The sequence below is a fragment of the Acartia tonsa genome, chromosome 5 (assembly GCF_053477335.1).
Source record: "Acartia tonsa isolate MP-2025a chromosome 5, ASM5347733v1, whole genome shotgun sequence".
NCBI lineage: Eukaryota > Metazoa > Arthropoda > Copepoda > Calanoida > Acartiidae > Acartia > Acartia tonsa.
Genome location: NC_137264.1, coordinates 52,212,177 through 52,237,182, shown reverse-complemented (window position 1 = coordinate 52,237,182; position 25,006 = coordinate 52,212,177). Strand labels below are relative to the sequence as shown.

The following is a 25,006-nucleotide window of genomic DNA, read 5'->3' as shown; positions in this document are numbered from 1 at the left end:
TTGGAAGAAAATTTATGTTGAGTGTTAAAAATCTATGTAAATTTATAAAATACTTGCAAATTAATGTGATACCTTTTTTTTGTTAATCTTGTCACATTTTTTGGTAACTTAAATGCTTCTGTTCAAACCTACAATTAAAAAAAAAAAATTTCACACGAAATCATTTTTCAAATGTCATCTTGCATTTCTTGTTATTTTTTCAATGTTTTTTTTCAGAACAAAATGGGTCGCCATAGATCTAGATCTCGGTCAAGGGATAGATATTCGGTGGAGCGGTCAAGAAAGAAACGGTCCAGATCCCGCTCGTATGAGCGGTCAAAGCACAAGAAGAGTGACCGTGACCGCCCGCGGGATCGGGACCGGTCATACGAACGGGATGATCGGTCATCAAGTAAACAGAATAAGAAGTCTAAGAAGTCTAGGAAGGAACGGTCACCAAGTGAGCATACAGACACAGACTCAATCAGGTAGGGATATATTAATGGAGAGAAAAAACGAGATATTTAAAGTAGCATGAATGCATTCCTGTGTATTGGGAAGGTTATTTTTTTAGTATTTTTAAAAGCGAAGCTTTTCTATAATTAGGCTCGGTCCGTACGTCCGTCACAAACGGAGAGCTTTTTTCGTTAATTTAAACAGGTTAGAATTTTCCTATCGATTTCAAACTTTGCATGTTGATTCCTGTAGTAGTTAGGTACAAGTTAGAAAGCGTAGCAACTCTTTTATCATTACAAGAATATCCGTACGTCCATTTTAAACATGTTAATTTTTTTGATCTGATTTTTGATATGTTGATTCCTGGGACAACAAAGTATAATGTTAAGTCAAGTCCTAAAAATGTAAGTATGTCCATAAACATTATCCTGTATCAAGCAGTTTTTCAACAAATTTACTCACAATTTTGCTTCGACTCTTATACATTTATATTATATATTCTGATTATTCAGTTCTGACACTAAATAAGTGTTAATGTCCGTTTGTCCTACTGCTTCAGTGCTTCGCTTTTATGGATGTTGTCATCCTTGGTTTATTATATTTCAGTTTTGAGAAAATACTAAGAAAAAAAGGATCATCTGTCAACTGTCTTAATGCTTCGTTGAAGTTAGCAAAGCATTTGATTACCTAGCATTTAACAGATATGTTTTTTCTTCGTGTAAAAATTATTTATTATAAATGATAACATCAGTATGTTCAAAATTCAATGTGATTTCTTTAAATTATATCATCTGTGTTTTTGACCTAGGCGATATAGTTTTATATTCTGCATGGGATTCCACTTTTAACGTGAGGGGAAAAATGAAAGAAATATGACAGGGAGGAAAAATGAAAAATTAAAGAGTTTTGAAAACTTACTTATTTTCCCAATTTTACCACCTCCTTGGGGGAAAGAACTAGAGGAAGAAGGGGTGAGGGATTAAATACAGTTGTGGAAATAAATGAATCTTGTGCAGAATATACACCCCTGTTTTATTGGTATAAGTTGATGTTTTATTTTAGTTCCAATGATTCTGCTGTTATGATGGCTAAAATGGAACTAAAGAAATTAAATGAAAGAGAAAGATGGAAGATGGAGAAGGAAAAAAGAAAGGTAAGAATAGTTTTTTCTCGCATTGTATTTTAGACAGCTTTCCGTTGATATTTAAATGAAAAAATATGAGATTAAAACCAGTTTAGTTAACCTTACAGGCTAAATGCCAGGGCAAACAAAACTGGTATTAATCTTATGATTTTTATTTAACTATTCGTGGAAAATTGTCTGTATTACAATGCTATACATGATTTTTCCCTACATCCCTGTATTAACTGAAAAGATTGGGCAATCCAATCGCATAAGCTTCAACTTATCACGTTAAAAGAAAGATTACCCTGTCAAGCGAAATAAATTCCATAGATAAGACAAAAACTCAACTTACCCGGTCATTACAAAATCTTGTTCTGAAAGCAGCAACATATTTGATCTCTCCATAATACATTAGTCTATAGACAAATAAGAGAAATAAGCGCTATCCTGATATATAGGTTTTGTTTGTCTCTTATTTGCAGATAGGCTTTGTGAGTCTTTGTAAAGGTTTCGTGACTTATTATTATATTAGTATCCATTTATTGTATGTTGTGACTTTTTCGAGGCCTTTAATTGTCAGTTTATTATTCTTCTAAGTTATCTGAAACAAGAGAGCATTACTGATTAACACTTTGTCTTTAGTTTTTGACACTAAGGCTGGGTTATTTTACACACCTAGGCATAGACGTCCAAGGGGGGGGGGGGTAATGGGGCGATTACCCCCCCCAAAATTTTTTTCATTTTACCCCCCCCCCCCACCCATTTAGGAGGGGGTATTTACCCCCCCCCCCCCCCAAACAATTTTGGGGGGGTAAATACCCCCCCCCTCAAAATAAAAAAAGCTTGGACGCCCCTGCACCTAGGGACTTATTATACATTTTAGGGTATGGAAACCCCAGAGGAGAAAAGAGCCAGAAGGCTTATGAAGAAACAGATGAAAAAACTCAGGTGTGTTACCTACTATTTTCGTTACACCTGTTTTATCTTTCATTTTGTCTGTCCGCACTAAATGCATTGAAAATGAAGGAAAAATAGAGTTCTTTTTTCTAGGCAAGCTTCACATAGACCCTGTGATGGTTTTATGTTATTTTATTTTCATATTTATGTCTTCTGATGGTTTTAAGTTATTTTTTCTTGCCCGTCTTTGTCCCTTTCAATGCATCGAGTCCCTAGAAGCTAGGGCGTAGCCGCTGTTAATACTAAAAAGATGTAACAAAGCAACCTTTTTACAGGAAAGTGCAAACTGAGGGTTGGACTGCAGAACTGAGCCAGTACCAGGATGGTGATAATCCTTTTGGAGATGATGCTATCACACAACCATTCAGATGGGAGAAAAAACTTGAGAAGGAGGGCATGACCAACATCAAGGTATGTGAATAAATCCTTGTTAAGTTCAAATAAAATTTTGGAAATAAAGGATAGGAAAAGTAATATTATAGGGATTTTTAAAGATTTTCATTGTAGTCTTAGAAGATTTTCTAAAATAAATATTTTGAAGGTGTTGCTACCATATCGCAAATTCTCTCAAAAGGGACTATGCACGAACGAGAGCAAATGATTTTAAGCATTGATTCTAAATATTTTTTTGAGAATGTTTGATAGAGATATACAAACTAATAAAATTAAGTTTCAGGATGGTTTTCTATGAATAAGACTTAGAAATGTTAAGCATTTTTTGATGAAATATAATCAAATGTTTTGTTGAGTTCAAAAGTTTAAATAATATAACACGCTTAAATATAATCAAATGCTATAAATTACGAAAGTACACTAATAAAACTGTATAAAACCATTCCTATTTCAAAATTCTAAATTATCATTTTTCATTGAAAATGTTTACTTTCGTGTTACAGCAGTTTGAACTCAACAAAACATTTGATGATAAATTATCAAAAAAATGCCTAACATTTCAAATTTTTTCATATAAAACCATGGTGAAACTTATTTTTTAAAATAGTTATTACGACATTTAACATAACCCTAGTACATTAACCAAAAAACATTATGATTTGTAATCACTGCTGGAAGGTGCTTAGAATCACTTTACTGACGTGGTTACTAGTTGTAACTTGTTTGAAGTTTTATAGTATCTAAAATCTACACGTAATTGAAATAAGTTGTTATAATTACTGGCTCAATTTTAATTCTTTCAACCACAGGAAGAAGAATTGAATCGTATAGCACAAGACAGAATCCGGGAACAGAAGATGGAACTGGAGAAGGTGAAGGCTGCCAGGATTGAAAGGGAGAGGGAAAGACAAGAAAGATTGGAATTGGAGGAACTTGAACAAAGGTATTTAAACAACAAGTTGCTTATATTAAAACTATTTTTCTCTTAACAAAGAGCAAATTATAGTATACTAGCGGCTTCGCCCCTTGCCTCTAGGGGCTTTGCCCCAAGAGATAATTAAAAAAAATAATAAAGTACTACTGAGGCTTGGTCTAATGTGTTCCCAAGAAAATTTATTTTTTTGGAGGGGGTTGGGGGATTTTTATTTTATTGGGGGGTTGGGGGTGTCCCACCCCTCAAGAAAATAGCTTAAAACCACCACAGGACCAATAGGTATATACCCTGAAGAGTAGAATCCGATCGGTTCAGTGGTTACCGAGATCTTAAGGGACGGACGGACAGACAGACAGACATCATTCTACTTTGTATTATAGATTAGATTGTGTACACAGCTAAATATCAAGTTTGACTGACACATAACAAATATATAACTGTTGTCAGAGATATAAATGAATTGTTACTGAAACTGAAATAAAAAAACTAATTTGGTGACTTGATTGTCTAGCCTAAAACCTTACCATGAATTCAATAAAGCTGAAATTATGGAATAATATTTTTTTAGCGTTGTCCTAGATCCTACTAGACTTCTGTTATTTTTAAATAAGTTTCATTTCTATTTAGACAGAAAGAATCTGAGAAGTTTACAAAGTGGTCCAAGGATGAGGATCAGTTCCATTTGAAACAGGCTTTACTCAGAAGCTCCATTCGTATCAGGTAGAGTCATTTTTGCTATTATTTTTAGCACCAGTAGATGCACCTCTAGCATCTAGGGGCTTTATACTCCAAGGGGAAAGATTTCATTAAAATAGCCGAAAACCATCTCATATATTTTATTTTATTTCTTTTTTAGTGATGGAAGAGCGAAGCCTATAGATCTGTTGGCAAAGTATATTAGTGCCGAAGGAGAGGTAAATACTTGTACTTGCATTTCACGTATTCAGAAGGGAGAGGACATTAGACTGTAAATTACACCTGTTTCCAAAGTTTTATAACCACGTTATCTTATTGATTTAAATACTTTGTATGCTTTTTTAAAATTTCAATTGATTGGTTTCAAACTAGCAGTGTCAAATCTTTACAAACAATAATTTTACTTTACAGAATGACTAGTTTTGTTTATTATCATTGTTAGAATGTATTTTAATCTTCTATTGTCCTTGTATCCCTGCATATAATTCCATTTTACAGGGGAGTTTATTTTCTAACCATTTTTAATTTCTATCCCTCCTCCACTTCCATGATTTCTTTCCCAATTTTACATAACAAGAATATTTGAATATAGCCTTGACTAAAATTTTTTTTACAGAATATTGTAAAATGTTAATAAATATTAATATTGTATTTTATATTTTGCAATTTGACTTTAACATAACATGCAATTCTTCCTACAACAATCTTCCTCTAAAAAGGAATTTTATTGTGTATAGTAGTATTGCTCAATAACTTAGTATAATTATTAATTCATGCATGCATTAGTTGGGTTTTTGCAACTCAAGTGAAACCCAACTTTTGTCCTCCATATGAAGGCCAACCCAAGTGAAACCCAACTTTTGACCACCTTATGAAGGGCAACCCAAGTGAAACCCAACTTTTCTCCCACTTATGACGGGCAACCCTATAAAAAGGAGCGGCCAACCTCTTCACAAGGAGGCCGCCCCCTAAAAAGGATCTGAAAATTACTGCATGTATTTTATTATATACTAGCGGCTACGCCCCTAGAGTCCTCTAGTGGCACTTTGAATGTTTTTTTTTATTTCAAATATCTAATTACAGAAATAATTGGTTTATGTTTCGTTCAAGTCTCTTTTTCGTGAGGGGTAATTCTTTTCTAGGGGCGATTTCTTCTGAGAGGGTGGTGGTACCCTCCCCCAAAATAGTTATAAACCTTCCCGGGACTTATGAGAAGCTACCCTGTTAAAGAGAACCCGATCGGTTCAGCGGTAAGCGAGATCCTTCGGTACAAACACACAGACATCCTGTTACTTTAGTTTATATACTATTATGTTTAGGTTGATACTGTAGAAATGCATGAACCCTATACATACCTCAATGGTTTATCTATCACTGATTTAGAAGATTTATTGGAAGATATTACAGTAAGCTTAATTATTTGATTATCCAGTTATAGTTTATCTATCTATCTATTTTATTTTACTGTTTTTATTAAGTAGTAAGGTTTTTTCTCTGAAGACTACAGAACTGATCAAGTTTTCATTTTTCAGAAAGCTTTACAAAGGTCCAGGGTTGGTTTTAGGCTATTTTTTTTGCACACTTACCTTTTTAAATAGAGAGCCCCTAGATGTTAGGGGCACAACCGCTTGTATAGTAGAAAGTTCTTTGTGTTACTTCCAATAGTATCTCGTAAACAGCTGCACAATCTTCAGCGATGCTTTGTAACAGTGTTCTGGAGCCGGAGCCGGGAGCAGCAACATTTTTGGTGGAGCCGGATCCGGAGCCGTATTTTTCTTTAAAAACGGCTCCGGCTCCGGACTAGCTAAAAATTATTTTTTAAAGTAATATTATAATTTGGCAACGGTCTATTTCTATATAATAAACTGAAAAACAATTGTTACTTAACAAATAGACACACATCCTTCTACTTTTATATAGCTTTAATCAAATAAAAGCAAAATATTTTATATTATTTATTTTATTTTATCAAATTCAATAATGAAAAAAAATTGATATATTAATTTTAAGGTAGGAGCCGGAGCCGGAGCTGGAGCCGGAGCCGTATTTCCAAATACGGCTCGCCTGAGCCGGAACCGCATCAAAATTATACGGCTCCGGCACCCTGCTTTGTAACGGTTCGGGCAGTTTTTAGTCTATTTTTCGAGAGGTTAGTTAACCACCCTATGATAAATAGTCCCTATAAAATCCTTCCGCATTAGTCTTTCTTTAATATATATAGATTACATATAATAAATAATTTTAGGTATATCAAAGATTGGAGAAAGGCAACAACGCCGAGTACTGGCAGGATATTACTGTCATTGTCAAGGATGAACTTCATAAACTAAGAAAACTAGACAGTCAAACAGGTATGAATTGTTTTTTTCATTATGAAAGTTGCTCAAAATTAGTCATTGGTATGTCTTAGGCTATCATTATTAATATCTATCCAAGTTAAACGAAACCAAACAAATAAATAATTTGGATATTATTCTATTCATTTTAAATGTTACTTGTAACGATTAGCTTAAAAAATCTATGAACTTTAAAAACTGCTAGCTTTCAAACTGCTTAACGTACTTTTCATGCCCACACACCGTGTTAAGAAGCATAAGAAGGCCTATACATAAATAATCTGGAATAGCCAAGATCCAATGATGTTGCACACGGAAAAACGCGTAAAGTCTTTTTCGCGCATTTATGTGCACTGCACTGCGAGATAACTATGCATTATTGAGTAATGACAATTTCAGATTTTTTTGTCAGTTTAAAGAGGCATAATTTATACGTTCCGTTTTTTTAAGTTCATCGATTTTTAGAGAAAATCGTTGCCAGGAACATTTGATTTGCACTAGATCCAATAACTTTACTTAGAGTCCAATCTAGTAACATTCTCACCAGAAAAACTTGAGTTTCAATTCCTATGCTAATTCAATTAGAAATGAAATAACTTTACTAGAATACTGAACTTCTTTCATATATGATTTGCGACTAGATTCAAAAAATTTTTATACAACGAATTTTAATATTTAGGAAGTATGTACGAAGCTGCTGTGGAGAGAAGAGAGGGAATTAATAAAACCGTACAAACTGACGTACAGCAGATATTTAAGGTAAATACATCTGTGAGGATATGACAATATGGATGTTGAGGAAGACAGTATAAACCAAAACTGTTCCGAGATCTTTTGCTACAAAGCAAAATAACATCTACTCCCCATGGAGATACAAGGCAGTTTACAAATAGTAAGTTTATTGAACTATACTATGAAAACGAATGGCCTAGTCTATTCTCTCATCAAGCCGGGAGATCATGGATATGAAATTTAGCAACGGCAGACCATACAATCATACGAAACATTATTTTTCATTGTCTCACATCTAAACCGTGCTACCAAAACAAACAAAATGGTCTCTTGTATTTACAACGCGCAGCGTCCCTAGGAAATGCCGCATATATTCTCAACATAAAGCCAGCAAATGTCGTCCTCTGGACATCTTGGGATAAGGTTTTGCGGAAATAAAGCCACAGGACGTCACACACATAAAGGTAACAAAGTACCAAGACAATGGATATGAATCACAAAAAAAAGTTGGGGTAAATAAAAGAACCTTGATTGATTGATTGAATAGCCTCCACAGATTTGTCACATGCATCTGCCAACAACATGTATTTTGCATAAAATAAAAGAACCTGCACATAACTGGTAATAGGTTCAAACCATTAGTCGTCAAAATTAAATTTATTTTAATACTTTGCACACAAAAAAAACAGGTTTACCTATAACCATTCTCAGTAAGGACTTCCAGACAAAGGTCTTGCAATCATAAGGTTGTCTGTGGTATGTTGCTATCATTCATAGATTAACTTTTTTTCATTAACCAAGATCTGTTTTAGTTACACGTCAATTAGACCTCTAGAGGCTACCAGATTCTGTACTAATGCAACTTTTTAGAACATTTTTTAGGCTATCAAGTGTGTATTAGATACATTGTCAACCCTTTACAATCAGGGAGGAAGGGGACATTGGCTGTTTATTACACAAGTACCCAAATTTTCATAAAAACATTTTCTTATTTGTTTTCTTAACAACTTGGGGGACTTATTTAATTTTTTTTGTCCACAATTTTTAACCACTACTTGTAATCTGCAGAAGGGGTAACCATCATTGGGGAGAATCATCAATTTATCTGCCTTTGTCTTATCCCTTTATATTCTTGCTTTACAATATTTGATGTTCAGGGTAAAAGTGTGGAACAACTAGAACAGTTACAGAAACAGATTGAAAAGAAATTGGAGGAAAGAGCTGAAGGTTTGGATATTGGCTACTGGGAATCTTTGATTTCACAACTCAAGGTGAGAATATATATTTATTGCATCGTATTATAAACAGCTTTCCATGGATAAAAAATGTACAATTTTAAACCACTTTTGTTAGCCCCGAGATGCCGAAGGCATGGACTTACAAAAATGATGGTACATTTTTATTTTCGTAGAAAACTGGATATAATAAGATAAGATAAATTATTTTTCAGTATGGCTTAGAATCGGTTCTAATCCAACGGATATTCGGTTTGGAAACCATACTGGAAATTCTTTGACAGCGATTTCTTTCATAAGATTGCTCAGCAAATTTAAAACAGCGGAATATTATAAAACCTTTTAGGCACATACAGCCAGAGGAAGGTTGCGTGACAGACATCAACAGCTGCTCCGTAGCAAGCTGGCACAGCTGAAGGCGGAACAGTTTAGCAAGACTGATGACAGCAGCTTACCTGGAGACGACCAGGAGCCGCAGGCTGGCCCCAGTGATACTAGATCACAGGACTCTGGTTCCCGCAGCAGTCAGGAAAGAGATGATGTGCCTGAAAATTATAATGAGGGAGAGGATCTGTTACAAGATTGTATTGTTGAATATCATAGGTAAAATTTTTAAGCATGATAGTTAGGTACTGAAACCACAGTACATTGCCTGAATGAATCGTCCGTTCAAACGATATTAAATGTACAAGTAATGATTTATAATCACTTTTTGTCAGCTAGCAAATTGCTTTTTGTTCTTTTTTTGGGGAGTCACACAAAGCTCAAGCCCACACTATTCTATTACTTTAATTAATATAAATTAAGTTTTATGTCTGGCCCTACTTTAGTTTATGTTTTTTTGCATTTTACTTTTTTACAGGGTGTTTTTTTTAATGGAACAAAAGTATTGCTTAATAAAACCCACTAGCCATTGACAGAAATTAATAATCTATATCTTAATTTCTTCATTGGGTTGGGGAGTTTTGTATAAGAAAAAAATACTTGTCGATTTTCAACAAATTATGCCTTAAAAACCGGTTTTTCCAAAGTCCATATTTTTGGAAGATTTTTGGATCATGACTAATTTAAAGAGTGTGCAAAAAAGACATACATTTTTAAAGTTCAAATTGCTCGGCTTGTGTTAATAGTAGAAAAATGTTATGCATATCATTGGAATCGTCATAAACTCTAGTTTTTGGATGTTTAAGAACTATTCCTATGCTACGTATAGTTTAGGATCTACTTGGTAAAATGTCCCAACTTACTTAAATCTTTTCAACCTTTCTCACATTTTCCAACGTAGCTTCTATACTACAAATAGTATGAATATGATACATATATTTCCAAACTAGAGTTTATGACAATTTTAACGGTATGTGTAACATTTTTCTACTATTAACACAAGCCGCACAATTTGATTTTTAAAAATGTACGCATTTTTGTAACTCTTTAAATTGGTCATGATCTAAAAATCTTCCAAAAATAGGTACTTTTGAAAAACTGGTTTTTACGGCATAATTTGTTGAAAATCGCTAAATATTTTTTTCTTATACAAAACTCCCCAACCCAATGAAGAAATTAAGATATAGATTATTAATTTCTGTCAATGGCAAGTGGGTTATATTAAGCAACACTTTTGTTCCATTAAAAAAAAAACACCCTTATCTTTCGAATATTAACTTTTTTGTATTTTTTATATTTTTTGTAGGGGTGGATACAGTCCTGTGTACATAGGATCTGGAGACCTGGATCCAGGTACAGTCACCTTCCTGGAGGAGGAGGATATGGCCCGTAGGAACTTTGATCAGAGCAAGGCACTCAAGGGTTCTAAGGTATGATAAAGCTTAGATCAATAAACAATGTTGTTTTCTAAAGATTCAAAGATGAAAATCAAAATTATATATAGGTTATATGCATGAAAATATCTTAGAAAACTCTTTTATTTAAACCCTTTTCAATATTTGTAAAATTGCCAAAATTTTAGGTGGAGAATGTATTGAATGGGGAGGAGCGCGCCCTTGAGAAGGAGGCAAAGAAGGGCATGGGGGCGGATGAAGCGGTCTTCAGTGTGGAGTCTGTTCTTAATCAATCATATGATTGGAGTGATAAATATAGACCTAGGAAACCAAGGTAATGCAATTTTGTTTTGAATTAGCATCAATAAAAGTTAATTAAATTGATATTAACTGAATGTAGAATAATCTAGACTGCAGATATGACGTTATAATATTGTAGCTTCTGACAAGAACGATTACATTCACTGGAAACTTCTGATTAAACTATTTGTTAATTTTCACTCTAAAAAAGGCAAGGTTTCCATGAAAACTAGTGTTATTCTTTTAGGTATTTCAATCGTGTCCACACTGGTTTCGAGTGGAACAAATATAATCAAACTCATTATGACTTTGATAATCCTCCGCCAAAGATTGTCCAGGAAAGCCAATCAATCAATCAAATGATGTTTTTTTCATAGTTGCCAAGGGATGTATATTCTGCGCAAGATTAATTTTTTTCCCTCTAAAAAAAATTTTCATTTTTTCCTCATAGTTTTTAACCATGGAGGGGGAAAACGTGAAAAATTGGGCGTTATCCTCTTAGAAATTTTTTTTTCAATTTTGAAAATTTAAGTACCCATCCCCCCCCCCCCTTCCCCTCCCGACAACGACGAACAACTATTTTAGGTTAGGTTTTAGGCTAGGGAGCCGAGCGCTGCGGCCAGAGTTCATAGAGAGAGAGGGGGGGGGGTTGGGGTGGGTACTCAAATTTTCAAAATTGAAAAAAAAATTTCTAAGAGAAAAATACCAAAAATTGTTTTGAATACTCATTATTTTATTCATTTTTAAAAACCCAACCACATAATTCTGTAGTTTTTTCCCCCAAATAAAAGTATAAGAAAAAAATAGAAAAATGTTTTCAGTACTCACCCCCCCCCCCCTCCCCCTGTAACAGGGTCAACCATGTAGAATATACATCACTGTAGTTGCCAAAACAATACAATTTCAGATTTAGGAGAAATTATGTTTGTTATTGTTAAGATTTTCATTCAAATATTTTAAGATGCCGTCTATATTTCCACCAAAAACTAAACAATACAAAGCTTCTTTGTAAAGCTCAAAAAGAATATTCGTAGTTCTTAAATTATGAAAGGAGTAGGTAATTAAATAGATATAATGAACTAAAATTTAAAAAGTCTTTAACAAAAAAAAAATCTTTAATTTAGAAACAAAGTTAACATTTTTGCTCAGTTACAAATAGAATAATTAATTGATTGATTGATTGTCTACCACCGCAGGGGTACAAATTTAATATATTTTATCCTGATCTGATTGATAAATCCAACACTCCAACCTTCCAGCTTATACCAACGGATGATGGAGATTTCTGTCTGCTGAAGGTAATTTTTATGCATTTAGAAACTCATAAAGAACTAGGTATGTAGAAGTTCTGACAAAAGATGATGTCAAGAGCAAAGGATTTATTGTAACTATCTTACACTAGATTATCATGTACTAACAAAATGAAACTTGTAGCCGGCTAAAATAATGTTCCTCCATCCCCCCTTTCGCCCATTCCCTCCCCTTCTACTGGCAGGGGTGTATGTTCTACACAAGATTTATTTTTTTTCCCCTGCTACAAAATTTTTTATTTTTTTCCCTTCCTAGATTTTTCTTAAAAAGTAGGGGGGAAAATAGAAAAATATTTAAAGAACTCTATATTTTATTTATTTTATCCCTCCTACCACACATTTTTTTAGTTTTTTTTTAACCAAGGAGGGGGGCGAAATGGAAAAAATGTTTTCAGTTTTCTTAAATTTTACATTTTTTTCCCTCCAACCACTTATTTTTTATTCCCCCCCCCCCCCCCCTGAGCCGGGGATCCCATGCAGAATATACACCCCTGTCTACTGGGATTTTAATCGCAAATTAAAAAGATTCATGAAAAACATACAAACAATAAACGTAAGTCCAAAATACTATTTAAAGATTTTAAATCAAAATATTTCTAAAACTTGATATTTTTTAATAATTATTCGATTTTATGCTATGCTAGTATTTAACATTGAACAGTAAAAGTTCAATACATTTACCTTTGCATTCTAAATTAAACTACTTTTAAAATAAAATTTTATGTACCGTGAATATAATGCTTTTTTACTTTTTTAACAACAAATTTTTATGTGATCAAATCATCGGATTGATCTAATTTTTTGTATATTGATTCCTGGGACAACAAAGTATAATGTAATAAGCGAAGCAACTCTATAATCAAGCCCTAAAAATGTAAGTATGTCCATAAAAATTATCCTGTATCAAGCAGTTTTACAACAAATTTACTTACAATTTTGCTTTGACTCTTATAAATTTATATTATGATAATTAAGTTCTAACACTATACAAGTGTTAATGTCCGTTTGTCCTACCGTTTCAGTGCTTCGCTTTTATGGATGTTGTCATCCTTGTTTTTGTTTATGTTCTAATCTGAATATAAATGTTATTTTAGATAACAGCTGGGCCTCCCTACGAGGACATTGCCTTCAAGATAGTGAACAGAGAGTGGGAGTACGGGTACAAGAGAGGATTCAAGTGCCAGTTTCATAACAACATCTTCCAGCTGTGGTTTCATTTCAAGAGATACAGATACAGGCGTTGAACTTTGGACCAATCACAGTGCTTTATTTGTGTTGGCCAATCATGTCCTGCTGTTTGTTTTGTCCAATTAGAATTCTTTATTTGGTTGATCTTTGACCCAATAAAAAACTCTTTATTTTATTTACGAATTAATCAATAATCATCTATCTATTAATTTTTATCAATAGGCAAGAAAACTTAAAATATATTTATAATGATAAGATACTTTTTTAAATGACATATTATAGGTATCAATTTATTGTTTTTTAGTATTTTAAAAACAAAATATCATGAAAATAAAAATTAACATGATGTAATATACCTGCTATAAATATTGTATATTATTTAAAATAATTGTTGAAAATAATATTTTCAGATGCTTAGCTTGGAAAATGCGTTTTTGTTTAGGTAAAATGAAAAATAAAATTTATTAATTAGAGAAAATAAAGCTACATATATCAGGGTCTTCACATGTCTTTCCTAATTCTTAATCGGATAATTTTCAGTGGCAGGTGTACAAATATAAAATCTATGATATGGATTTAAAGGGATAGAACAATGGACGATAAATAACGATTACAAAATTACCCATTCTGTAGATTAAAATTATTTGTTTAAACATTACGACACTGCTAGTTTGAACCAATCAAACGAGATATAATATAGGTGCCCAAATTTTTAAAGCAAACTAATAGGAGAGTGTGTTTTAGAAAACTTTGGGTACCAGTGTAATTTACAGTCCAATGTCCCCTCCTTCCCTGAATATCACTATAAAATCATGGCCTTGCTCTATTATATGGCTTGAATACTTGTCCTATGTTGAAAGATTTTACTGTCCTTTAAATTGATTAAAGTGATTAATTTTAGTGCCTCATTGATATTACGGTATGGAACTTCTTTATGGCCTTATTCAGGTAGAAATTATTCGAATAAAGTTTAGGAAAGATTGTTTACATGGATACCTTTTCTTCTATCATATTGAATTCATTTGGTGTATATTATCTGAAATTAAACTTTAGAAAAGGGTTTTTGCATTTTTTTAAATTTTTCTTAGGTATATTAGATAGAATAAGATTCATTGACTAGCAGCTACCATCCATAGGAGAACCTTATCGGTTCAGCGGTTAGAGAGATTTTTTTGGAGATTTTGTTACTTGTTATTTTGCAACATGATTGTGACTGATTCCTGTTACAAATATCGTTAATATGAATGAATATAGGCCAAGGCATTCCCCCAATGCATGGTGACTACGAAGCCCAACGTCACTGGCAAGAAATCACAATAAATCTGCCTATGACAGACTGGTATAATCAAACAAAGGTTGGTAACTCTGTTTCCCATTTTGATTACAAACTATTACTTTTGGAAAATTACATATTTTGATGCTTATCTTAGGTCGGGTTAAGTAAAGTTTGTTGTTGTATTGGCTGCTCATAGTCCATATTCGTGTCCAGGTTGTCATCAGTAGGTGGGGGAGGGGAGGCTTATGGAGGGGGCTCTGGAGGGGGGCGTTGAAGAGGAGGGAGGCTGGTGAAACTGGGGTGTGATGATAGGAAGGCAGCTACGAGGGTGGGATTTTGCCAGAGGTCAATGGGATTTAGGTTGGTGGGGTTATTAGGGCAGGAAAAGAGGTGTTGGACTGTTTCAGGGGTAGGATTGTTGGGGCAGGATGGGCAGTTGGGTGAAAGAGAAGCGTTGATGGAATGCAGGTAACTTTGGAGCTTAGGACAATAATTGGATCTTAATTGGGAGAGGATGGTTCTGTAGTGCCTAGGAAGTTGGATCTCAGAGGGGTTGATGTTGGGAGGGGCATGATTAAGGACAGGATTAGGGGGGTAGGAGTTGATGGCTTGGGTAACTGCAGAGGTGTGGAGTCGGGAGATGGTGGATTTGTAATTTGCAGGGAGGAGAGTGTTGTCAGGGGTGAGAAAAGGTTGGAGATTCGGGAGGAACATGGATTGGAGGGTGGATTTCTTGGATCTAGGACCAGGAGGGGTTGTGACATTGGGGAAGGATGGGTGGGAAGGACGGAGGGAGGAGGCCAGGTACTGGGAGCATAAAAGGGAGAGGTGGTTCCGTACTGGTAGGATTTTAGTTTCTTGGTGGAGGTGGCTGATGGGGGATTTTTTGGTGGAACCAGTACAGATGCGGAGGGCTTGGTTTTGGAGGACTTGGAGTTTGTCAATGTTGTTTTTGGAGGTGTTAGGAAACCAGACAGGACAGGCATAGGTGGTGATGGGGCGGAGGAGGGTGTTGTAAGTGGTGAGGAGGGTCTCCTTCTGGTGGCCCCATTTGGTGCCAGCCAGACATTTAAGGATTCTGAGGCGGGAGGAAATTTTAGAGGAAATGGTGGAGACATGGGAACTGAAATTGAAAAAGGTGTCAAAGGTAACTCCAAGGATCTTAGGGGTTTTCTCAAGGGGGAGGATGGAGCCGTTAATTTGGACTTGAGGATGGAGGTTGGATTGGTGCTTACGGTCAGGAGTGAAAAGGGTGACAGTGGATTTGTTGGGGGCGATGGAGAGGCCATTGGTGGAGGCCCAGTCAGCGATTGAGGAGAGGTGGGAGTTGATGGATTCAACTGACTGGGGGATATCAGGAGAGGAGTGGAAGGAGTTGAGGTCGTCGGCATAGGAGGAGGTGGTGGCAGGGGGGATGTGGGGGGCATCTGCTATGTAGAAGTTGAAAAGGACGGGGGAAATAACAGAGCCTTGGGGGACACCAGTGTGGACAATTCTGGGGGAGGAGTTGGTATTTTGGTAGGAGCAGAAGGCCATTCTGCCACGCAGGTAGCAGGACAGCCATCTGATGATGTTTGGATGGAGGTTTGAAGAGGAGATTTTTTGGAGAAGGAGATGGATTGGGATGCAGTCGAAGGCTTTGGAAAGGTCAATGGAGGCTACGGTTGTGCGGCTGGGGGGGAGGTTTTGGTTGAAACCGTTAGCAATGGAGGTGGAAAGATTAAGGAGTGAGGATGTGGTGGAGTGGAGGGGTTTGAAGCCATGTTGAGAGGGGTGGGTGGAGAGGGATTGTTTAAGGTATGGGAGAAGGAGGCGTTCAAGGACTTTAGCTGCAGGACAGAGGAGGGAGATTGGGCGGTAGGAGGTGGAAAGGTCAGGGGGTTTACCAGGTTTGAGGAGGGCAATAATTTTGGAGAGCTTCCAAATGGCAGGGATATTAGCAGCGGAAATGGAGAGGTTGAAGAGTTTGGTAAGGTAGGAGATGCCATTTGGACCAAGGTGTTTGAGGTGGAGGATGTTGAGGTGATCAGGGCCAAGTGCAGATGAATTTGAGGAATTTTTAATAGCTTCAAGGACAAGGGCAGGTGTGAAAGGTTGGAAATCTCTGTTGAGGCGGTGGCGGTGTCTAATTTTGCGGATAATTTTTCTGGAGAAAGGGTTGGAGGTGTGGCGGGAGACAGAGGTGAATTGTTTGGTGAAGGATTCGGCAATGTGGGCGTGGGAGGTGTGAACTTTGTTGTTGAAGGAAATGGGTTGGTTGGAAGGAGGGGAATTGTTTTTGCCAGAAAGGGATTTGAGGAGGGACCAGAATTTGGAAGGGTTGGTTCTATGGTCGGATTTGGAAAGGGTTTCTTGCCATTTTTTGTTGGAGTGTTGGTTTACTATTGAGGAAATTTGTTCATTGAGGATTTGGATTTGAGGATCATGGGGGTTAATTTCTCTTAAGGAGTCTCTTTGCTGGATAAGGGGCTTAGCAGACTGGGGGAGGGAGGGATTGGAGTTTTTGATGAAGCCAGCAGGGACTGTGTGTTTGGAGGCAGTTTGGAGGATTTGGCGGAAGGTGGCTTCACCTTGGGAGCAGGAGGAGGGTTCAGGAAGATCTTCAAAGAGGGTTTCAGTTTCAAGGGTGAAGGTGTCCCAATCTGCTTTACGGAAGTTGTGGAAAGTTTTGACAGGGCGGGGGTTTCTGTTGATTTCAGGAAGGGAGAGGAGGATGGGGAGATGATCAGAACGGAGGGTGGTGAGGGTGTGCCAGGAAAAGTCAAGGGCAAGGTGGGCAGAGCAAAGGGAAAGGTCGGGGGAGGTGGGTTGGCCGTTGGGGGGGAGGCGGGTGGGGGAGTCCTCGTTGAGGAGGCAGAGGCTGCTCTCATTGAGAGCTTCCAGCAGAGCCTCCCCACGATTCATGGCAGATTGGTCAAGGGTGATGGAGTTCCAGGCAGGGTTGTGGGCATTGAAATCACCGACTAGGATAAGGTCATTTGGGTTGTCAAAGAGGAGGTTAAAGTCAGGGGTGTATTGGGGGGGACAGGAAGAATGTGGAGGAAGGTAAAGGTTGATGATTTGTGTAGGAGAGCCATTGCGGGAAATTTGGATACCATCGATCTCAAGGGGGCCATTGGAAAGGTGATTGAGGTCAAGGTGGGTGAAGGGGATGTCATCGGCAATAAGGAAGGCTATTCCTCCACCAGGTCGGTCTTGACGATCCTTCCTGAGAAAGTTATAGCCAGGGAGGGGTTTGGGATTGGATTTGCTGGAGAGTTTGGTTTCTTGGAGGCAGGTGATGGGGATGTTATGGGTAGAAATAAGGTTGTGGAGTTCATCTTGGGTGGTAAGGAGGCCATTACAATTGAATTGAAGGACAAAAGGTTTACCAGGAGGTTTTCGGGGGGCAGGGGTGGGTGGAGGAGGGGGCAGGGGTGAAGGAGGAGCTGCAGGGGAAGGAGGGGTAGACGGGGAGCTAGGTGATGGGAGGGGTGTAGGGGGAGATAAGTTAGGAGAGGGAGGGGGTGAGGTTGGGGGGGAGCAGGAAGGGCAGAACCAGAAAGGGGAGTAGTGGGTGGCAGATGGGAGGAGGGAGCATTTAGGGTGGATCCATTGGAGGCAGGAGTTACATTGGAAGGAGCCAGTGGATTTTGTAACACCTAAGGAACAGACTGTACATAGCCCTAATACATTTTTTCCAAGGTTTGGATTGGTGTTTTTTTGTCTTCTAACTAGAGAAAACCCATAAATAAGAAAAGTAAGACAAAATATATCCTTACTATGTTATATAAGTTTTTAAGTTTTTATAAAGAATTTTAATGTTAGAGGTAGATTTGAAATCTGCATCAAATTTTTTTGTTTAATTCTTTATTTAAAAGCACAAATACAGTTTAAGTTAATTAATTTTGACATCCGTGATAGATGGATTAAAAACTACCTGCGCTTTAATTGGTTGAATGATGTACGACACTTAAGCTTCTCCAATCAGGGCGCAGATAGTTTTCAATAAACCAAAGACAGATGTCAAAATTAATTAACTTAAATTTTATTTCCACTTTTAGAAAAAGAAATATACAAAAAAAAGAATTGTATAAAAATCCTTATAATTTGATGCAGATTTCAAATCTAACCCTAACATTAAAATTCTTTCCAACTTATATATCTTAACCCTTACTCTCTAATGATGGGATTTGAATATTCCAATTAAATTATAATATTTTATTAGGGTTGGGCCGGATATCTTACCAACGTTCGATATCCGGCAAATTACCGGATATCCGGTCGGATAAACGTATATCCGGCGTCAAAAATCAGCCGGATATCCGGTGTCAAAAATCAGCTGGATATCATGTAACCGGATATATTTAATATCCGGTATCTGGCCGGGTATTGAAAATGACCGGATAACCGGCCAGACCGGATAGCCGGCCAGACCGGAAATCCGGCCCAACCCGAATTGTTATATTTTAGGATAATGATTTACAGTATTGGGGACTAGATTATCCTCCGTTGACTGCTTATCATAGGAATCATTTGATTTATAGAAATGCTTTGATTAGGGTTGGGACGGATATCCGGTCTGGCTGGTTATCCGGATATTAAAACTATCCGGTTACATGATATCCGGCTGAATTTTTGATGCCGGATATCTGGTAAATTGCCGGATATCGAACGTAGGCCAGATATCCGGCCCAACCCTAGCTTTGATGAAATAATATTTTGATTGAAGTACAAACAGAATTGTGAATTTCGTAAAATTGTGAGCAATATTCAACTGCGCTTATTAATACATACGCATAGTATAATTAAACGCATATTTAAAAAAAAAACAGTTTGACCTAATAAGAGCATTTGACTGGAATTTTACTCGCAACTTTAAGGAATTAGATTTAATAATCCCAATATTTAAAACGCTTGTTCAAAAGTACGTCCGTCCGTAACGGTTAGCTCTATTCGTTAATTTAAACAGAGCTGGATAAATCATTTTAATGGTTAGCCACATCGGGGTGAACCAATTTTCCACCAATGAGAGCACAACATTTTATAAAATGCCGCGCTAAGATTGACTGAAATTCGGCTCACCCCGATCTGGCTCACCACTAAAATGATTTAAAGATCCAGGTTAGAATTTTCATATCGGTTTCAAACTTTACATAATGATTCCGATAATAGTTAGGTACTTCCTAGAAAGCGCAGCAACTCGATAGTAGTTAAAAGAAAGTCCGTAGGCCAATTTAAAACATGCTGATTTTTAACTTTTTTGACAACATTTTGTGTGATATAATTATCCTATTTGTCTGATGCTTGGAATATTGATTCCTGGGACAGCAATGTAAAATATTATAAGCGAAGCATCTCTATAATCAAATCCTAAAATGAAAGCTTGTCCTTATACGTTATCTTGTATTTATGCAATTTTGCAACAATTTTTTGTACAAAATTTTTGCTTATTAAGTTTTGATACTCTACAAGAGTTATTGTTCGTTAATCCTTATCTGATATTGGGACTTCGCTTTAATAATGTTGTCATTCTTGTTACACTACATTTATTTAAGAGAATATTATAAATCAAATGAAACCATCTTCTAGTTATGCTGTTGGCAAAGTAGCTGAAAAAGTTAATTCGTCTTTTGTGTTGCTTCATAAAAGGAATAAAGCATTTATTGAATCACTCATACTTACAATGTATTTTTTAACGGCTCGTTAAAATAAATTACTATAAATTATAAAAATGAATCTGTTTTAAATATGATATAATAAATATTCAAAATATCAAAAATGTATCTTTTGAAAGGTAAAATACATGCTTATTTTCTGTTAGTCGAGGTATAGAGTCATCTGAACATAAACTGTTTATGAGACTTAGTGTCATTGTTGCTGATCTTTTAGGTAAATTATTTTTGAAATTTTAGACTTGTTGGTGATTAGATTTAATGACTATCAAAATCAATTCATCGCCACCTATTCTAGCTCAATATTGTACAGAATTATGTTTTGTTTTCAGTATTTTTTCCAGCAGTAAGATTGTTTTGTGGCTCAGGTGTATCTTTATCATCATTGTTATTAGGTAATAGTTATTTCTAGCATCGTATTATAAACGGCTTTCCGCGGATATAGAATGTACAATTAAAAGATTAAAACTAGTTTTTTAGCCCCGAGGTGCCGAAGGCACCGGCTAAAAAAACTGGTTTTAATCTTATAATTGTTCATTTTTATATTCGTAGAAAGCTGGATATAAAACGATGCTAGACATAGTTTTTTCGTATGGATGAGAACCGGTTCCTATCCACCGGATTCGAATGAATACGAGAAAACTTTTTAAATAATTTTTTATTATTCAAATTGATTGTATTATGTGAACAGCGACTCTTTAGCTTTGATCCGTCCGTCCGCCTGTATTACAGAGTTACTTAACAACAACTGTCTTGTTGAGCTTTGACTTTGTCTGGTGATCACTCTATGAAATATATAATACTTTATTTTCTACAAGTGTTATTCATTTTATAATGGTGTATAATTTGAAGCTTTTATGACAGTCATGCCTAGGCAGTCAGAATTATTCTAAGTTGCTTTTTAGTCGCTTTAATTTTTTTCTAATACTCCTCAGTATTTTTGAAGGAGTATTCCTATTACTTTTCCCAACAAGTTTTAATTGTAAAACTGAAAGTCTAACCGTTTTTGGGATCTTTTTCTATCAACTGCACATATAATGTATCATTTTGTATTTTAGTTACCTATCCCGGACTAATATTGATTGACCATGGACATTTTCAATATAATTCTATATCACTGGGTCTCTTCATTATAGCTGTGGCTCTAACTACAAGGTTTATTATTTTCAATATAATTCTATATCACTAATTCGCTTTCTAATAACTGTGGCTCTAACTACAAGGTTTATTATTTTCAATATGATTTTATATCACTGGGTCTCTTCATTATAGCTGTGGCTCTAACTACAAGGTTTATTATTTTCAATATAATTCTATATCACTGGGTCTCTTTATTATAGCTGTGGCTCTAACTACAAGGTTTATTATTTTCAATATAATTCTATATCACTGAGTCTCTTTATTATAGCTGTGGCTCTAACTACAAGGTTTATTATTTTCAATATAATTCTATATCACTGGGTTTCTTCATTAAGCTGTGGCTCTAACTACAAGGTTTATTATTTTCAATATAATTCTATATCACTGGGTCTCTTTATTATAGCTGTGGCTCTAACTACAAGGTTTATTATTTTCAATATAATTCTATATCACTGGGTCTCTTCATTATAGCTGTGGCTCTAACTACATGGTTTATTATTTTCAATATAATTCTATATCACTGGGTCTCTTCATTATAGCTGTGGCTCTAACTACAAGGTTTATTATTTTCAATATAATTCTATATCAATGGGCCTCTTCATTATAGCTGTGGCTCTAACTACAAGGTTTATTATTTTCAATATAATTCTATATCAATGGGCCTCTTCATCATGGCTGTGGCTCTAACTACAAGGTTTATTATTTTCAATATAATTCTATATCAATGGGCCTCTTCATCATGGCTGTGGCTCTAACTACAAGGTTTGTTAGTTTCAATATAGTACAGTGTTTGATTATTTTTTATAACAGTACATGTTTAGAGGAATGGAAGTCAGTCTTATTTTGAGACAAGGGGGGTAGGGGGGAGGTTGTGCTAAAATTCCGTAAAGTTGCGAGTTTTAAGAATTTAAAATAGAAGTAGAACTCTAAAATTTTGCATGGCAGTTGCTTTAATGGGGTATAACGTGATATGTACTATATTAGAGCAAGTGCCATACAATATTTAAAGTTCTACTTCTATTTTAAATTCTTAAAACTCACAACTTTACGGAATTTTAGCAAGACCTACCTCCCCCTTTCTTTAAGATCAAATTATATATCTGAATTCTATAATTTAATTGCATCCTAAAAGTTGCACAACAAATGTTTTTTTTTTATTTTTATGTATTTTTTAGTTCTTTAATACCTACCTAGTTAAAAATGCCATAAATTTTAGATATTATAGAAAATATTAGTTTGCAAGGGGGGGGGGGGGAGTTTGTACAGTTATAGGAAATAAAAATTCAGTATCAAATTTTGCCCTGGCCGTGTGGGCTTGTTTTTATAGGTATCAACCTAATTCTTTTTGTAAACTCTCTTATATGATTGGATCTACCTGTAAAATTTTGAAAATTGAATTTTGGGACTTTCCCTCTAGGGGATAGTGGGGCAAAAGACCCCCCAAACACTAAAATTTTAAGTTATGAGCTTATTTTTAAAGATATCGTGCTGATTTTTTAAATGGAACCTTTTATTACATAGATGAGTTGATTAGCCATCCCATATTTCATTTTTGCACTTTACTTCTAGGGGCTTAAAAGCTCAAAACTTATAAATTTGTATTTGGGGGGGTTGTTTTACCCCAAAAGCCCCTAGAAGTAAAGTACTAAAATGAAATATGGGGTGGCTAGTCAACTCATCTATGTAATAAAAGGTTCTATTTAAAAAATCAGCTCGATATCTTTAAAAATAAGCTCATAACTTAAAATTTTAGTGTTTGGGGGGGTCTTTTGCTCCAATAACTGTACAAACTCCCCCCCCCCCCTTAGTTTGAGCAATCATGTATTTCTTAAGTATAGATTAATTTATCTCAATAGAAATTAATATAAATAACACTATTTAATTCTAGTGGTTATGATGTTGTTGGATCAATATGCTTTTCCGCAGCTCTGAATTATAAACAAATGGAGCTTTACCATGCTCTTCCTTTCTTCTTTTATCTCCTTGGCAAATGCTTACATCAGAGGGGCTTCTGTAGGAAGGTAATATTTTATTTTCTCGTATTTATTCGAATCCGGTGGATAGGAACCGGTTCTAATCCATACGAAAAAACTATGTCTAGCATCGTATTATATCCAGCTTTCTAAGAATATAGAAATGTACAATCATAAGATGAAAACCAGTTTTTTTAGCCGGTGCCTTCGGCACCTCGGGGCTAAAAAAACTAATTTTATTCTCATAATTGTACTTTCTATATCCGCGGAAAGCCGTTTATAATACGATGCGAGAAATAACTATTATAATATTTATGAACGAAGCTACTCTTTCTATTGATCTTTTTATTAATATGCATGATGTAAACATGCCTATAAATTGTTGCATAGTTTGACACAAGTTTCCCAAATATTTGACGTATGGGTGCATGGTTCATTAATTTTAGAAGATTTTGAAAGCAAGATTCTACTTATGTAATGGGGAAAAATGCCACAACTAAAATCTACAGTTTTTTTACCTAATAATATTTGATGATTGTTCAAAACATTTATGTTTTTTTTAGTTTATGAAGCTTATTGTGATTGGAGTGGCTGTTATCAGCACCTTTGTTGCCATCTGGCTGCCATTCATGATGGCAGGGCTAGACTCCAGCTTGCAGGCAAGACTATTATTGTTTCTAGTATGGCCTCTAAACCGTTTAATATTCGCTGGGTTCTAACCGGTTTTCAGCCAAACTGAAAAATCATGCATAGCATCGTATTACAGACAATTTTATACTAGTAATAAAATAAAATCTAAGATTAATACCAGTTTTGTTAGCCCGGGCTGTCGGCCTCTCGAGGCTAACAAAATTGTTTTTGACCTTCTAATTTTTCATTTTAATATCCGGGGAAGACTGTCTAAAATACGATGCGATAAATAACTACACTGAAAGGTTTAATTTATTTACAAATAATCCTTTTATAAGATAAGTATGTCTCATATATTTTATATTTTTTTGCACAGTTAAGCGGTATGTCAAATCCGCTCGCCAACTTTTGTTTTATAGAAATTCTCCTTTACCGGTTAAAAAACATTAAAAAAAGACAAAAGTAGAATTCTTTAAAGGGCTCAGTTATTTTATTAATTAAAGCTATTTTGTTGGTACATTTAGGTTTTAAAGAGAATTTTTCCAGTTGACAGAGGTCTTTATGAAGACAAGGTATTTATATTTTAATTACTTTAAAATTTTCCGCCAATTGAGAGTAATATATTGTACAAAAAAGCATAAATGTAATTTCTATAATTTTTTAATACTAATTGTCATTTCATCATTACATGATAGGTATATGATATATAATATTATATATGATGATTATGGCAAAACAGTTTACTATTTTTTTAAATAAAACATTGTAAGCTGAACTTCTTTCTAGCTAAATTATTGGATCTAGTTCACGGTAAAATATTCCTGGTAACGAGTATCTCCAAAAATCTATGAATTTTCAAAGCTGCTAGCTGAACGTATATATCATGACCGCACAATGTTTTAAGCGGCATGAG

At 35.4% G+C, this 25,006-nt stretch overlaps 2 protein-coding genes across 2 annotated transcripts in view; both read left to right on the top strand.

Moving 5' to 3' along the window:
- The first annotated feature begins 219 nt into the window (after positions 1-219).
- cactin (cactin, spliceosome C complex subunit) lies at positions 220-13,831 on the top strand. Its single transcript, XM_080162170.1, has 17 exons — positions 220-467; positions 1,498-1,588; positions 2,445-2,509; positions 2,794-2,929; positions 3,721-3,854; positions 4,473-4,565; positions 4,702-4,759; positions 5,861-5,947; positions 6,787-6,892; positions 7,557-7,636; positions 8,767-8,880; positions 9,191-9,447; positions 10,535-10,658; positions 10,811-10,956; positions 11,170-11,261; positions 12,120-12,220; positions 13,327-13,831. The coding sequence occupies exons 1-17, from the start codon at positions 223-225 to the stop codon at positions 13,474-13,476; spliced, it is 2,079 nt and encodes a 692-aa protein (XP_080018296.1). The 5' UTR covers positions 220-222; the 3' UTR covers positions 13,477-13,831.
- gny (ALG6 alpha-1,3-glucosyltransferase garnysstan) overlaps positions 13,797-25,006 on the top strand; it is a 29,262-nt gene continuing 18,052 nt past the window's right edge. Inside the window, exons 1-11 of the mRNA XM_080162641.1 lie at positions 13,797-13,862; positions 14,322-14,368; positions 14,675-14,775; positions 19,149-19,238; positions 20,236-20,327; positions 20,500-20,567; positions 20,683-20,745; positions 21,409-21,505; positions 23,379-23,511; positions 24,027-24,122; positions 24,618-24,665. Coding sequence (XP_080018767.1) covers positions 13,831-13,862; positions 14,322-14,368; positions 14,675-14,775; positions 19,149-19,238; positions 20,236-20,327; positions 20,500-20,567; positions 20,683-20,745; positions 21,409-21,505; positions 23,379-23,511; positions 24,027-24,122; positions 24,618-24,665 — 867 coding nt within the window. The 5' untranslated portion in view covers positions 13,797-13,830. The remainder of the gene's footprint in view (positions 13,863-14,321; positions 14,369-14,674; positions 14,776-19,148; positions 19,239-20,235; positions 20,328-20,499; positions 20,568-20,682; positions 20,746-21,408; positions 21,506-23,378; positions 23,512-24,026; positions 24,123-24,617; positions 24,666-25,006) is intronic.

What these genes read in the sequence shown, in the direction of transcription:
- cactin (XM_080162170.1), top strand. Translation starts at nt 223, where the DNA reads ATGGGTCGCCATAGATCTAGATCTCGGTCAAGGGATAGATATTCGGTG. An exon ending in AAACAGATGAAAAAACTCAG is followed by an intron (nt 2,510 to 2,793) that starts GTGTGTTACCTA and finishes ACCTTTTTACAG; the next exon opens with GAAAGTGCAAACTGAGGGTT. An exon ending in TTGGAGGAACTTGAACAAAG is followed by an intron (nt 3,855 to 4,472) that starts GTATTTAAACAA and finishes ATTTCTATTTAG; the next exon opens with ACAGAAAGAATCTGAGAAGT.